The 13,594-nt window shown below is 46.7% G+C and overlaps 1 protein-coding gene across 1 annotated transcript; it reads right to left on the reverse strand.

Annotated features, from left to right (window-relative positions):
- Positions 1 to 239: 239 nt before the first annotated feature.
- On the reverse strand, positions 240 to 8,071 carry LOC124020757 (beta-crystallin B1-like). The gene is made up of 6 exons (XM_046336017.1): positions 8,006 to 8,071; positions 7,258 to 7,352; positions 6,301 to 6,419; positions 5,689 to 5,821; positions 4,445 to 4,587; positions 240 to 1,220 (listed from the first exon to the last, which is right to left on the reverse strand). The coding sequence occupies exons 2-6, from the start codon at positions 7,345 to 7,347 to the stop codon at positions 1,049 to 1,051; spliced, it is 657 nt and encodes a 218-aa protein (XP_046191973.1). The 5' UTR covers positions 7,348 to 7,352; positions 8,006 to 8,071; the 3' UTR covers positions 240 to 1,048.
- Between the last annotated feature and the right edge of the window lie 5,523 nt (positions 8,072 to 13,594).

The following is a 13,594-nucleotide window of genomic DNA, read 5'->3' on the forward strand; positions in this document are numbered from 1 at the left end:
CTCCACTGCTATTGCTGCCATGATGTCACACAATCAATGTATAAAAGGCTCATTATTTGTTCTGTCTAAAACCTGATGAAGTCCAAGACACGAAACATGTTGGTTTTGCTTTTAACCATTAAGAAGCTTTCTTATTAACTTCCACTGTCCTCTAAGAGTTACTGGATCTCATCTCTGTCACACAATCACCGCCACAAGAGAAACATTTGATTAAATGAAGAATCCGAGGTGAAATCAGGTCAGGTTTAGTCTCTTTATTTGGGTTAGGATAGAAGAGGGTGCAGGGTCTGAGGACAAGCTTTTACAGTGACTGTGGCAGAGGTACGCAGCACATTTCCTTGAATCCTAGAAGTCTAGAACCCTAGATACCATTCCCTCTTCTAGCCACGACAACAGACCCACACACACATCCGTACCCCCATAGATCAGAGTCAAAGGAGACACATTAGTCGTCTCTTTTGGGCTGAATTTAGGTTTGAAGAGAAACAGGATGGTTGGATGAAAAGTAAATTATGCGAGGGGGAAAAAGAGAGAGAGAGAGGGGAAGGGAGGGGTCTGAAAATAACAGAGACGGGAGAGAGAGAGAGAAAAATAGAGAGAATATCTAGCTATCTACCTATCAACCCACCACATCTGGTCTTTGTTGATCTGTGAGTTGTTGTCGTTGTTTATTTACATCAATAGTCTTAGAATCCATTGTTGTTTCGTGGTGTTGACGTATCTGTCCAATCAGGGCGGCTGTACGCCACAAGTCTTACATCTCTCAAACAGGTAGAGGGCGTCGTCTCAAGAGGGGGGAAAAAACAAGTACCTCCCTCCATCCCTCGCTCTCTCCCTCGCTCTAAAAAAAAAGATCTAACCACGGAGAGGATCACCGGGGGGGGGTGAGGGGTCGGATGGAGGGATGGAGGGAGCTTTCTATCTTCCTATAGATAGGGTGCTTTCTTCCTGTCCCTTTTAGCCTTCCCCCTCCTCCTCCTCCTCCTCCTCTACTGTGCCCTTCCTCCGCCTCTCCTCCGCTCACTCTCTTTCTCGCCCTCTGGGACCCTCACTTGCTGGACAAGGTGTAGCAGCCGTGCTGGTGCCACTGCATGTCGCGGATACGCCTCACAGACTGGAACTGGGGGTGCCGGGCGCCGAACTCATTGAAGTGCCGGTACTCACCCTTCTCCAGGAGGTACTGGGAACCACGGTATCCAGGGAACTGGTAACCCACCCAGCTGGAAGAAAACAGCAGAGGAGAAGGGGGATGAGTGGAGGGATGGATGGAGAGAGATAGATGGGAGAGAGAGGAGAAGGGGGATGAGTGGAGGGATGGAGGGAGAGAGATAGATGGGAGAGAGAGGAGAAGGGGGATGAGTGGAGGGATGGAGGGAGAGAGATAGATGGGAGAGAGAGGAGAAGGGGGATGAGTGGAGGGATGGAGGGAGAGAGATAGATGGGAGAGAGAGGAGAAGTTGGAAAGGGCTGAGTGAATGGGGGCTGGAATGGGGGAAGAGAGGGACATAGATGGGAGAAAGAGAGAGGAGGACGAAGAGATGAACCGAGGCCGAGAAATAAAGACTGAGAGAGAGAATCAATAGTGTGAGATAGAGAGAGAGAATCAATAGTGTGAGATAGAGAGAGAGAATCAATAGTGTGAGATAGAGAGAGAGAATCAATAGTGTGAGATAGAGAGAGAGAATCAATAGTGTGAGATAGAGAGAAAGAATCAATAGTGTGAGATAGAGAGAGAGAGAGAGGGCAGGAGGGACACAGAGGTAGAGAAATGAACAAAGAAGAGTAAAGTAGAAAAGAAAGCGAGAACCCAGGGAGAGAACTGATGGAGACAGAGAGAAAAGATGAGAACCCAGGGAGAGAACTGATGGAGACAGAGAGAAAAGATGAGAACCCAGGGAGAGAACTGATGGAGACAGAGAGAAAAGATGAGAACCCAGGGAGAGAACTGATGGAGACAGAGAGAAAAGATGAGAACCCAGGAGAGAACTGATGGAGACAGAGAGAAAAGATGAGAACCCAGGGAGAGAACTGATGGAGACAGAGAGAAAAGATGAGAACCCAGGGAGAGAACTGATGGAGACAGAGAGAAAAGATGAGAACCCAGGGAGAGAACTGATGGAGACAGAGAGAAAAGATGAGAACCCAGGGAGGGAACTGATGGAGACAGAGAGAAAAGATGAGAACCCAGGGAGAGAACTGATGGAGACAGAGAGAAAAGATGAGAACCCAGGGAGAGAACTGATGGAGACAGAGAGAAAAGATGAGAACCCAGGAGAGAACTGATGGAGACAGAGAGAAAAGATGAGAACCCAGGAGAGAACTGATGGAGACAGAGAGAAAAGATGAGAACCCAGGGAGAGAACTGATGGAGACAGAGAGAAAAGATGAGAACCCAGGAGAGAACTGATGGAGACAGAGAGAAAAGATGAGAACCCAGGGAGAGAACTGATGGAGACAGAGAGGAAAGATGAGAACCCAGGGAGAGAACTGATGGAGACAGAGAGAAAAGATGAGAACCCAGGGAGAGAACTGATGGAGACAGAGAGAAAAGATGAGAACCCAGGGAGAGAACTGATGGAGACAGAGAGAAAAGATGAGAACCCAGGAGAGAACTGATGGAGACAGAGAGAAAAGATGAGAACCCAGGAGAGAACTGATGGAGACAGAGAGAAAAGATGAGAACCCAGGGAGAGAACTGATGGAGACAGAGAGAAAAGATGAGAACCCAGGGAGAGAACTGATGGAGACAGAGAGAAAAGATGAGAACCCAGGGAGAGAACTGATGGAGACAGAGAGAAAAGATGAGAACCCAGGAGAGAACTGATGGAGACAGAGAGAAAAGATGAGAACCCAGGGAGAGAACTGATGGAGACAGAGAGAAAAGATGAGAACCCAGGAGAGAACTGATGGAGACAGAGAGAAAAGATGAGAACCCAGGAGGGAACTGATGGAGACAGAGAGAAAAGATGAGAACCCAGGGAGAGAACTGATGGAGACAGAGAGAAAAGATGAGAACCCAGGAGAGAACTGATGGAGACAGAGAGAAAAGATGAGAACCCAGGGAGAGAACTGATGGAGACAGAGAGAAAAGATGAGAACCCAGGGAGAGAACTGATGGAGACAGAGAGAAAAGATGAGAACCCAGGGAGAGAACTGATGGAGACAGAGAGAAAAGATGAGAACCCAGGGAGAGAACTGATGGAGACAGAGAGAAAAGATGAGAACCCAGGGAGAGAACTGATGGAGACAGAGAGGAAAGATGAGAACCCAGGGAGAGAACTGATGGAGACAGAGAGAAAAGATGAGAACCCAGGGAGAGAACTGATGGAGACAGAGAGAAAAGATGAGAACCCAGGGAGAGAACTGATGGAGACAGAGGAAAGATGAGAACCCAGGGAGAGAACTGATGGAGACAGAGAGAAAAGATGAGAACCCAGGGAGAGAACTGATGGAGACAGAGAGGAAAGATGAGAACCCAGGGAGAGAACTGATGGAGACAGAGAGGAAAGATGAGAACCCAGGGAGAGAACTGATGGAGACAGAGAGGAAAGATGAGAAGCCGACAGCATCAGAGGAACAGGCAGGGGAGTTGGGAGCTGTGAGGGAGAGAGATGTCTTGTTAAATAGAGGTATTGATCTGTTTGTCATGTTTTGCCTGTTGTGCCACAGGTACCTGTCTGTCCGTTTGATGTTTCAACCAGAGGGGAACCTGTCTACTCACTGTGGGCCAAACACATCTATGAAGGAACTAGACCGATCTCCTCTCTCACTGTGCAGATACACTGGAGAGACGAAGCTCACATGCACACAGATACACACACACACACATGAACGAACACACACAAACAAATTGTGCTTTATAAAACCCTTTGTTCTGATTCTGAAGAGGCTGTTTAAAACAGGAAAGACATCCTGACATCAGTCCTGCTGCCTTTCGGAAAGTGAATCACAGATCTTCAGGGATACGTCCCAAATGGTGCCCTATTCCCTATTTAGTACACTACTTTTGATCAGGGCCCATAGTGCATATGAAGGGAATAGGGTGCCATTTGAGAGGCAGACTAGATTCTATTTGAAGTATGTAGACACAGGAAGCCAGAGGGAAACAGAGAGTTTATATATTAAATGATCTTCTAAATGGAACCCCTCTGACAATTAAAACTATTGTGGAAACTTTCGTCATTCCAAACTATTTTAGGAACAGTTTCTGAATTCTATTATTTACATAGAAATGGTGGAACGACTCCAGCCATTTGAAATGAATGAATCATTTGTACAATAGATTACAAACGATCTAAGTTATCTAGGTTTGGTGATGCCTGGTTGTTTATGTCATAATGACATTACTGTCTCATCCACTTCCTGCTCTATCTCATCCTATAGACCAATGGCATGTTTGTCTGCGATGTGGGTGTGTCCTGTTGCCGCAGCGAGGACCACTCACCTTCCGCAGCTGACCATGATGCTGCCGACCCTATCGGTGAATCCGTAGGAGAACAGAGAGGGAACATCATCATCCATGATCTCCATCTTACGACCCTTGAACTCTCCAACCTCGAACAGGCAGATCTTGTGCTTCTCAGGGTCCTGAGAGAGAGAGGGGAGAGGGGGAAAGAGAGAGGGGAGAGGGGGAAAGAGAGAGGGGAGAGGGGGAAAGAGAGAGGGGAGAGGGGGAAAGAGGGGAGGGAGGTGGGGGAGAGAGAGAGGAGAGGGGAGTGGGGGAAAGAGGGGAGGGAGGTGGGGGAGAGAGAGAGGGGAGAGGGGAGAGGGGGAAAGAGGGGAGGGAGGTGGGGGAGAGAGAAAGGGGAGAGGGGAGAGAGAGGGGGAGAGGGGGAAAGAGGGGGAGGGAGGTGGGGGAGAGAGAGAGGGGAGAGGGGAGAGGGGGAAAGAGGGGAGGGAGGTGGGGGAGAGAGAGAGGGGGAGAGGGGGAAAGAGGGGAGGGAGGTGGGGGAGAGAGAGGGGGAGAGGGGAGAGGGGGAAAGAGGGGAGGGAGGTGGGGGAGAGAGAGAGGGGAGAGGGGGAAAGAGGGGAGGGAGGTGGGGGAGAGAGAGAGGGGAGAGGGGAGAGGGGGAAAGAGGGGAGGGAGGTGGGGGAGAGAGAGAGGGAGAGGGGGAAAGAGGGGAGGGAGGTGGGGGAGAGAGAGAGGGGAGAGGGGAGAGGGGGAAAGAGGGGAGGGAGGTGGGGGAGAGAGAGAGGGGAGAGGGGGAAAGAGGGGAGGGAGGTGGGATGGATGAGACATAAGAGATGGATGGATGGGGGGAAAATGGGGATGGAGAGAGATTGGATGGATGGAATGGATGAATATGGATGGATGGATAAATGAATGAACAGATGGATGGATGGATAGATGATGAATTTGGATAAATGGATGGATGGATGGAATGAATGAGATGGATGGATGGATGGATGAATGAATGAGTAGATGGATGGATGGATAGATGGATGAATATGGATGGATGGATGAATGAATGAGTAGATGGATGGATGGATGGATGGATGGATGGATGGATAAATGAATGAATAGATGAATATGGATGGATGTTAAGAGAGATGATTACTAACAGCAGAAATACATGACTATCAGATACGTGCATGTAAATGTATTCTGGCCAATGACAGAGATGTAGTGCTGGAGAGATGGAAGGACAGAGTGATGGGGAGGGACAAATGGAGGAGTGTGTGACATACCATGCGGACGGGCCTGAAGGACAGCAGGTAGTCGTTCTTCTGACAGTTGCTCCAGGAGTCCCAGCGAGGGTACTCTCCCTTCTCCAGGATGAACATCTCACCACAGAAGTTCATCTGCTCATAACCCACGAAACTGATAGAGGGAGAAAGGGGGAGAGAGAGTGGGAGGAGAGGGGGAGAGAGGGAGGGGAGGGGAGAGGGAGAGGGGAGGGAGAGGGGAAGAGGGGTAAGGGAGGGGGAGGAGAGGGGGAGAGAGAGGGGGAGAGGGAGAGGGAGAGGGGAAGAGGGGTAAGGGAGGGGGAGGAGAGGGGGAGAGAGAGGGAGTGAGAGAGGGAGTGAGAGAGGGAGAGGGGTAAGGGAGGGGGAGGAGAGGGGGAGAGAGAGAGGCAGAAACACATTGAGAACCATGGTTGCAGCAACATTTGATAGGAATAAATGTTAGTTTGTGTTAGATTGACAAACAGGTATGGGTGTGTCATAGTAACGTTAGTGTAAGGAAAAGATTTCACTACAAGTGAATGTGGGAATTAGGTGTGTGTTGGTGAAGCTGAGGTGTGTGTGTGACACAAATGAGGTGTGTGTGTGTGTGTCGAGGGACAGGCTGGTACTCACGGCCCGCAGTCGACACGCAGGGAGCGGACCCTGTCCATGCCCATGTCACACACGTTCATGCACTCATTGGTGATCTCCATACAGCGGCCCTGGAAGTTCTCCTGGTCGAAGACGCACATCTGAGATGGAGAGAGAGAGAGGGAGGGAGGGAGGGAGGGAGGGAGGGAGGGAGGGAGGGAGGGAGGGAGGGAGGGGGAGGAGGGAGGAAGAGCAGAGAGAGAGAGAGAGAGAGAGAGAGAGAGAGAGAGAGAGAGAGAGAGAGAGAGAGAGAGAGAGAGAGAGAGAGAGAGAGAGAGAGAGAAAGATAAAGAGAGAAATTACAGTTCAATTCTCACATCTTTTCTTTGAGGCTGAACTGTGTAATGTAACAAAACAAACACTTTTTGAATCGCAAATGGTCCCCTATTCCCTATATAGTGCACTTGGGCTCTGGTCAAAAGTAGTGCTCTACATAGGAAATAGGGGGCCATTTTGGACACAGACACTGTCCTTGTGTGATTCTCTTAGAACGCCTCCACACACACATAGCTATGGCAACTGTGACTTACCACCACAGGCAACTACAGGCATTGTGTGGAAACAGTGTGTGAGTAGTTACGTACGAGTGTCAGAGTACCAACAATTATATAACATATATGTGTGGCCATCTGGCTTTGTATGCGTACATTATATGTGTGTGTGTATGTGCGTACGCGTGCGCGTGTGTGTGTGCGTGTGTGCGTGTGTGCGTGTGTGTGTGTGTGTGTGTGTGTGTGTGTGTGTGTGTGTGTGTGTGTGTGTGTGTGTGTGTGTGTGTGTGTGTGTGTGTGTGTGTGTGTGTGTGTGTGTGTGTGTGTGTGTGTGTGTGTGTGTGTGTGTGTGTGTGTGTGTGTGTGTGTGTGTGTATGAGTGTGTGTGTGTGTATGAGTGTGTGTGTGTGTATGAGTGTGTGTGTGTATATGCATGCAGGTGTGTTACCTTGTAGGCGTTCATGCCCATCTCAGATCTCTTCCCCTGGGCGGCCTTGCCGTCGGTCTGGGAAGCAGATTTCGACTTGTCTCCAGACATGATGACTGGAACAAAAACAGAGGGAAGGAAATTAAAGGAGGTAAAGAAATGTACGAGGGTTCAACACACTGCTGCTTAGTTTAATGCTGTTGAAACAGACACAGCTCATTTACCACGTTATCCCATTGAAGTCGACAACTTTTACCCCAAACGTACTGTGTTCTAGACAGTAGACGCTACCCCTGCTTTACTCCTTAGCTCCTTAGCAGATTCTGTGATTGATCAACGGAACAGAAATATATGAGTAGCCATCTTGGATGAGGTTTAACCACATGACCCCTACTGGCCACTTTAAATTGTTCCTGGAGTTCCCTTACGATCCAAACGTCAGTAAGAACAGAAGTTAACAGCTTGTTGTTGTTTTTTGCCCATGTAAAGCATGTCCACTTAAAAGTCAATGAATCTCCAATGTAAAAGAGTCAACCAGATATTATAGATAACAAGAACCTACAGATGCATGAAACGATCCCTGTGGAACTAGGTAAAACACGTCAATGAAGGAATAGAAGTTATTTATGTGTTCTGTCTAGTTACTAGGATGACATTTAGAGTGACCTGTATTTGAATTTGATGTTTGAGATACCTAATCTATCCCTCTCTCATCCCCCATTTTCCCTCATCCCCCATCTCTCTGTATCTCTGTGTGCCCGTCTCTTACCTCTGCTCAGTGTGTGGGTACAGGAGTGGGCTCAGGCGGTCAGTGTGTGAGAGGAGAGGGCCCTGCCGGACCTTTTATATGCTGGCGCCCAGAGAGGGGGGATTAGAGTGACAGAGAGAAACCCGCTGAGCTCACAGCCAGGGAAGAATAGAAACCCCCCATCATCAAAGAGAGAGAGAGAGAGAGAGAGAGAGAGAGAGAGAGAGAGAGAGAGAGAGAGAGACAGAGAGAGAGAGAGAGAGAGAGAGAGAGAGAGAGAGAGAGAGAAAGAAAGAGAGAGAAAGAGAGAGAAAGAGAGAGAGAGAGAGAGAAGAGAGAGAGGAGAGAGAGATATGTAAATACTGCATGAGTACAGATATGTATGGTAGTTGGTGATGGAAGTGTTGTCATGATGCACAGGTCTGTCTGTGAAGTTTTTAAATGGTATTGATTTTGTACGTTTTTTTTATTTTATTTTACCTTTATTTAACTAGGCAAGTCAGTTAAGAACAAATTCTTATTTACAATGACGGCCTACCAAAAGGCAAAAGGCCTCCTGCAGGGACGGGGGACTGGGATTAAAAACAAATAAAACATACAATATGAATATAGGACAACATTTTGGACCTGTTGTTATCAGGAACATGTTTTCATGGAACACTGTCATTTCCTCCACTATACATGAAGTCCTTATTCCTTCTCATCAGTTCTATTCATTCTTGGTTCTACCGTTTCTGTTTCACTCCCACTGGAAAGCCAGGTGTCCAACAGAAACCTGGGCCCATATTCATAAAGCGTGCTGATCTAGGATCAGGTCCCCCGCTCCATCTAATCTTATTTATTATGATCTAACAGGAAAACTGATCCTAGATCAGCACTACTTTGAGACGCATTATGAATACGGCCCTAAATCCTAAATCTGAGCTAAAGGTTATGATTGGTATTTGTAATTGTATTTATTATGGATCCCAATTAGTTCCTGCTAAGGCAGCAGCTACTCTTCCTGGGGTCCAACACAATTAAGGCAGTTTATACCATTTTAAAAACATTACAGTACATTCACAGATGTCTCAACACACTGGTGTTGGGGTGGGGACATTTGATCCTACGTCAGTGCTTAGAGGTAACATCTGTTTGGAGAGAGATTGGTTGAGAGAGCAGAGAGATAGATGGATCTCATTTGATAATATTTGATGGATAATAAAATTGTCTTATGGACAAGTGTTTGAAAATCATATGGTCTATGGTCTATGGTATATGGTAGTATGGTAGTATGGTAGTATGGTAGGTATGGTAGTATGGTATGTGGCAGTATGGTAGTATGGTGGTATGGTCTACGGTAGTATGGTAGTATGGTCTATGGTAGTATGATAGTATGTATGGTCTATGGTAGTATGGTAGTATGGTATATGGTCAGTATGGTAGTATGGTAGTATGGTATGTGGCAGTATGGTAGTATGGTAGTATGGTCTATGGTAGTATGGTAGTATGGTCTATGGTAGTATGATAGTATGGTAGTATGGTCTATGGCAGTATGGTAGTATGGTCTATGGTAGAATGGTAGTAAGGTCTATGATAGTGTGGTTATATGGTAGTATGGTATTATGGTATATGGTAGTATGGTTTATGGTAGTATGGTCTATGGTAGTATGGTAGTATGGTCTATGGTAATATGGTCTATGGTAGTATGGTAGCATGGTAGTTTGGTCTATGGTAGTATGATAGTATGGCCTATGGTTGTATGGTAGTATGGTCTATGGTAGTATGGTCTATGGTAGTATGGTAGTATGGCATATGGTAGTATGGTAGTATGGTCTATGGTAGTATGGTAGTATGATAGTATGGTAGTATGGTCTATGGTAGTATGGTAGTATGGTCTATGGTAGTATGGTAGTATGGTCTATGGTAGAATGGTAGTATGGTAGTATGGTCTATGGTAGTATGGTAGTATGGTCTATGGTAGTATGATAGTATGGTAGTATGGTCTATGGTAGTATGGTAGTATGGTAGTATGGTCTATGGTAGTATGGTAATATGGTATATGGTAGTATGGTAGTATGGCCTATGGAAGTATGGCAGTATGGTAGTATGGTAGTATGGTCTATGGTAGTATGGTCTATGGTAGTATGGTAGTATGGTATTATGGTCTATGGTAGTATGGTTTATGGTAGTATGGTTTATGGTAGTATGGTAGTATGGTCTATGGTAGTATGGTAGTATGGTCTATGGTAGTATGGTAGTATGGTAGTATGGTCTATGGTAGTATGGTAGTATGGTCTAGGGTAGTATGGTAGTATGGTCTATGGTAGTATGGTAGTATGGTCTAGGGTAGTATGGTAGTATGGTCTATGGTAGTATGGTAGTATGGTCTATGGTAGTATGGTAGTATGGTCTAGGGTAGTATGGTAGTATGGTCTATGGTAGTATGGTAGTATGGTCTATGGTAGTATGGTAGTATGGTCTAGGGTAGTATGGTAGTATGGTCTATGGTAGTATGGTAGTATGGTAGTATGGTCTATGGTAGTATGGTAGTATGGTAGTATTTTTGACCGGGACCCATAGGAAATAGGGTGCCATTTGGAACATAGTCACAGTTTCCACCTCATACCAGAGGTTCATGGTCTGTACAGTAGCCATTTTGGATCTGTGCCCTCATCACTTCTGAACAGTAGCATGTCTGGATGGGAGGAGTCTGTGGGGCCATAGAACAGGGGGCCGAGTTCAGTGCGATGCCACACAACAGAATGTTCAGATAGATATGCATCAAGTAGAACAGTCACATAGAATAGGGATTAGAGCAGTGGTTCCCAAACTTGGGGGTCAGGACTCCATGTGGCATCCCTTAAAATTGAAATGGGATTCCCTGAGAAAATCTGTAACCTCATCAAACAAGTGAACACCCTTTCCCTATTCAAATGGGCATGGTCAACTAACAGCCTTTTACACTATTAGAATACGCTTTCGTGACATTATTATGTGTTGGGCCAGGCTGCTGGACCTAACATTGTGTGAATATCAACCATAGAGATGGAAAGAGGTCTCATCTTTGTATCTGTGCCATTATGGAAACTGTGATAGCCTCAATGGCGCTGCCCATGCTATCTCCATTGAAAATAGTAAATGTTCTACTTTTGTGTTTGATAAAACTGTCAAGCTTATAACAGTGATTTATCCTCACCTGTGGTGGTGGAGTCCTGAACCAAATGTTGCCTGTCATTCATTCATTGTGGCTACTAAATGATGATATAGAATAACAGCCATTAACAAACCAGAGGCAATCCAATTTGAAGATGCTCTGCTCCCTCCAAACCCTTAGGAATCCCCATCCAGTTGACTACTTTAAAATGGTGGAAGCCCTCAATGACAATGTCCATGCTAAAATGGGTTATATCCAAGTTGATTCCTCTAAATATCTCTATGATATGAACCCACAGCGTTAACTAAGGGATAAAGCATTTCTAAATGGTGTCCTCTCCATTTTCTAGGGTCAATTTGGTGGTCATGTGCGTTTTAGGTCCCCAACCAATTGTGTTTTTTTGTTTGTTTCTTTGCATTGTTTGTAACTTTTTTTATTTTATTATTTTGTACATAATGTTATTTTTGTAAATAACAGCTGGTGCACAATATCTTAGGAAGTCTTGAGCTATTGCTCGCCTGAGGTAGAGTATCTCATGATAAGCTGTAGACCACACAAGTTTTCATCTTTATTTCTCATAGCTGTTTATATACCACCAAAGACTGAGGCTGGCACTAAGACCCCATTAAATGAGCTGTATTCCGCCAAAAGCAAACAAGTAAACGTTCAACCAGAGGCGGCACTCCTAGCAGACGGGAACTTTAACGCAGGGAAACTTACATCCGTTTTACCAAATTTCAGCATGTTAAATGTGCAACCAGAGAGAAAAAATCTCTGGACCACCTTTACTCCACACACAAAGAGACGCATACAAAGCTCTCCCTCGCCCTCCATTTGGCAAATCTGACCACAATTCTATCCTCCTGATTCCTGCAAAAATGAAAGCAGGAGGCACCTGTGTCTCTGTCAATAAAAAGTGGTCAGATGAAGCAGACGCTAAGCTAAAGGACTGTTTTGCTAGCACAGACTGGAATGTGTTCCGGGATTCCTCCGATGGCATTGAGGAGTACATCACATCAGTCATCGGCTTCATCAATAAGTGCATCGATGACGTCATCTCCACAGTGACCGTACGTACATACCCCAACCAGAAGCAAGGGATTACAGGCAACATCCACATTGGGCTAAAGGCTAGAGCTGCCGCTTTCAAGGAGCGGGACTCTCACCTGGAAGCTTATAAGAAATCCCGCTCTGCCCTCCGACGAACCATCAAACAGCCAAGTGTCAATACAGGACTAAGATCGAATCGACCTATACCGGCTCTGACGCTCGTCGGATGTGGCAGGGCTTGCAAACCATTACAGGCTACAAAGGGAAGCACAGCCGAGAGCTGCCCAATGACACGAGCCTACCAGACGAGCAAAACTACTTCTATGCTCGCTTCGAGGCAAATAACACTGAAACATGCATGAGAGCACCAGCTGTTCCGGAAGAGTGTGTGATCACGCTCTCCGCAGCCGATGTGGGTAAGACCTTTAAACACGTCAACATTCACAAGCCCGCAGGGCCAGACGGATTACCAGGACATGTACTGTGACCATGCGCTGACCAACTGGCAAGTGTCTTCACTGACATTTTCAAACTCTCCCTGTCCAAGTCCTTAATAACAAGATGTATTAAGTAGACCACCATAGTCCCTGTGTCCAAGAACACTAAGGTAACCTGTCTAAATGACTACCGACCCGTAGCACTCACGTCTGTTGCTTTGAAAGGCTGGTTATGGCTCACATCAACACCATTATCCCAGAAACCCTAGATCCACTCCAATTTGCATACCGCCCCACCAGATCAACAGATGATGCAATCTCTATTGCACTCCACACTGCCCTTTCCCACCTTGACAAAAGGAACACCTACGTGAGAATGCTATTCATTGACTACAGCTCAGTGTTCAACACCTTAGTGCCCTCAGAACTCAATCAATAAGCTAAGGACCCTGGGACTTAACACCTACCTCTGCAACTGGATCCTGGACTTCCTGACGGGCCGCCCCCAGGTGGTAAGGGTAGGTAACAACACATCCGCCACGCTGATCCTCATCACAGGGGCCCCTCAGGGGGTGTGTGCTCAGTCCCCTCCTGTTCACTCACGACTGCATGGCCAGGCACGACTCCAACACCATCATTAAGTTTGCCGTTGACACAACAGTGGTAGGCCTGATCATCGACAACGACGAGACAGCCTACAGGGAGGAGGTCAGAGACCTGGCCGGGGGTGCCAGGACAACAACCTCTCCCCTCAACGTGATCAAGACAAAGGAGATGATTGTGGACTACATGAAAAAGAGGACCGAGTACGCCCCCATTTTCATTGACGGGGCTGTAGTGGAGAAGGTTGAGAGCTTCAAGTTCCTTGGTGTCCACATCACCAACAAACTAACATGGTCCAAGCACACCAAGACAGTCGTGAAGAGGGTACGACAAAACCTATTCCCCTTCAGGAAACCGAAAAGATTTGGCATGGGTCCTCAGATC

Source organism: Oncorhynchus gorbuscha, unplaced genomic scaffold (genome assembly GCF_021184085.1).
Source record: "Oncorhynchus gorbuscha isolate QuinsamMale2020 ecotype Even-year unplaced genomic scaffold, OgorEven_v1.0 Un_scaffold_902, whole genome shotgun sequence".
NCBI lineage: Eukaryota > Metazoa > Chordata > Actinopteri > Salmoniformes > Salmonidae > Oncorhynchus > Oncorhynchus gorbuscha.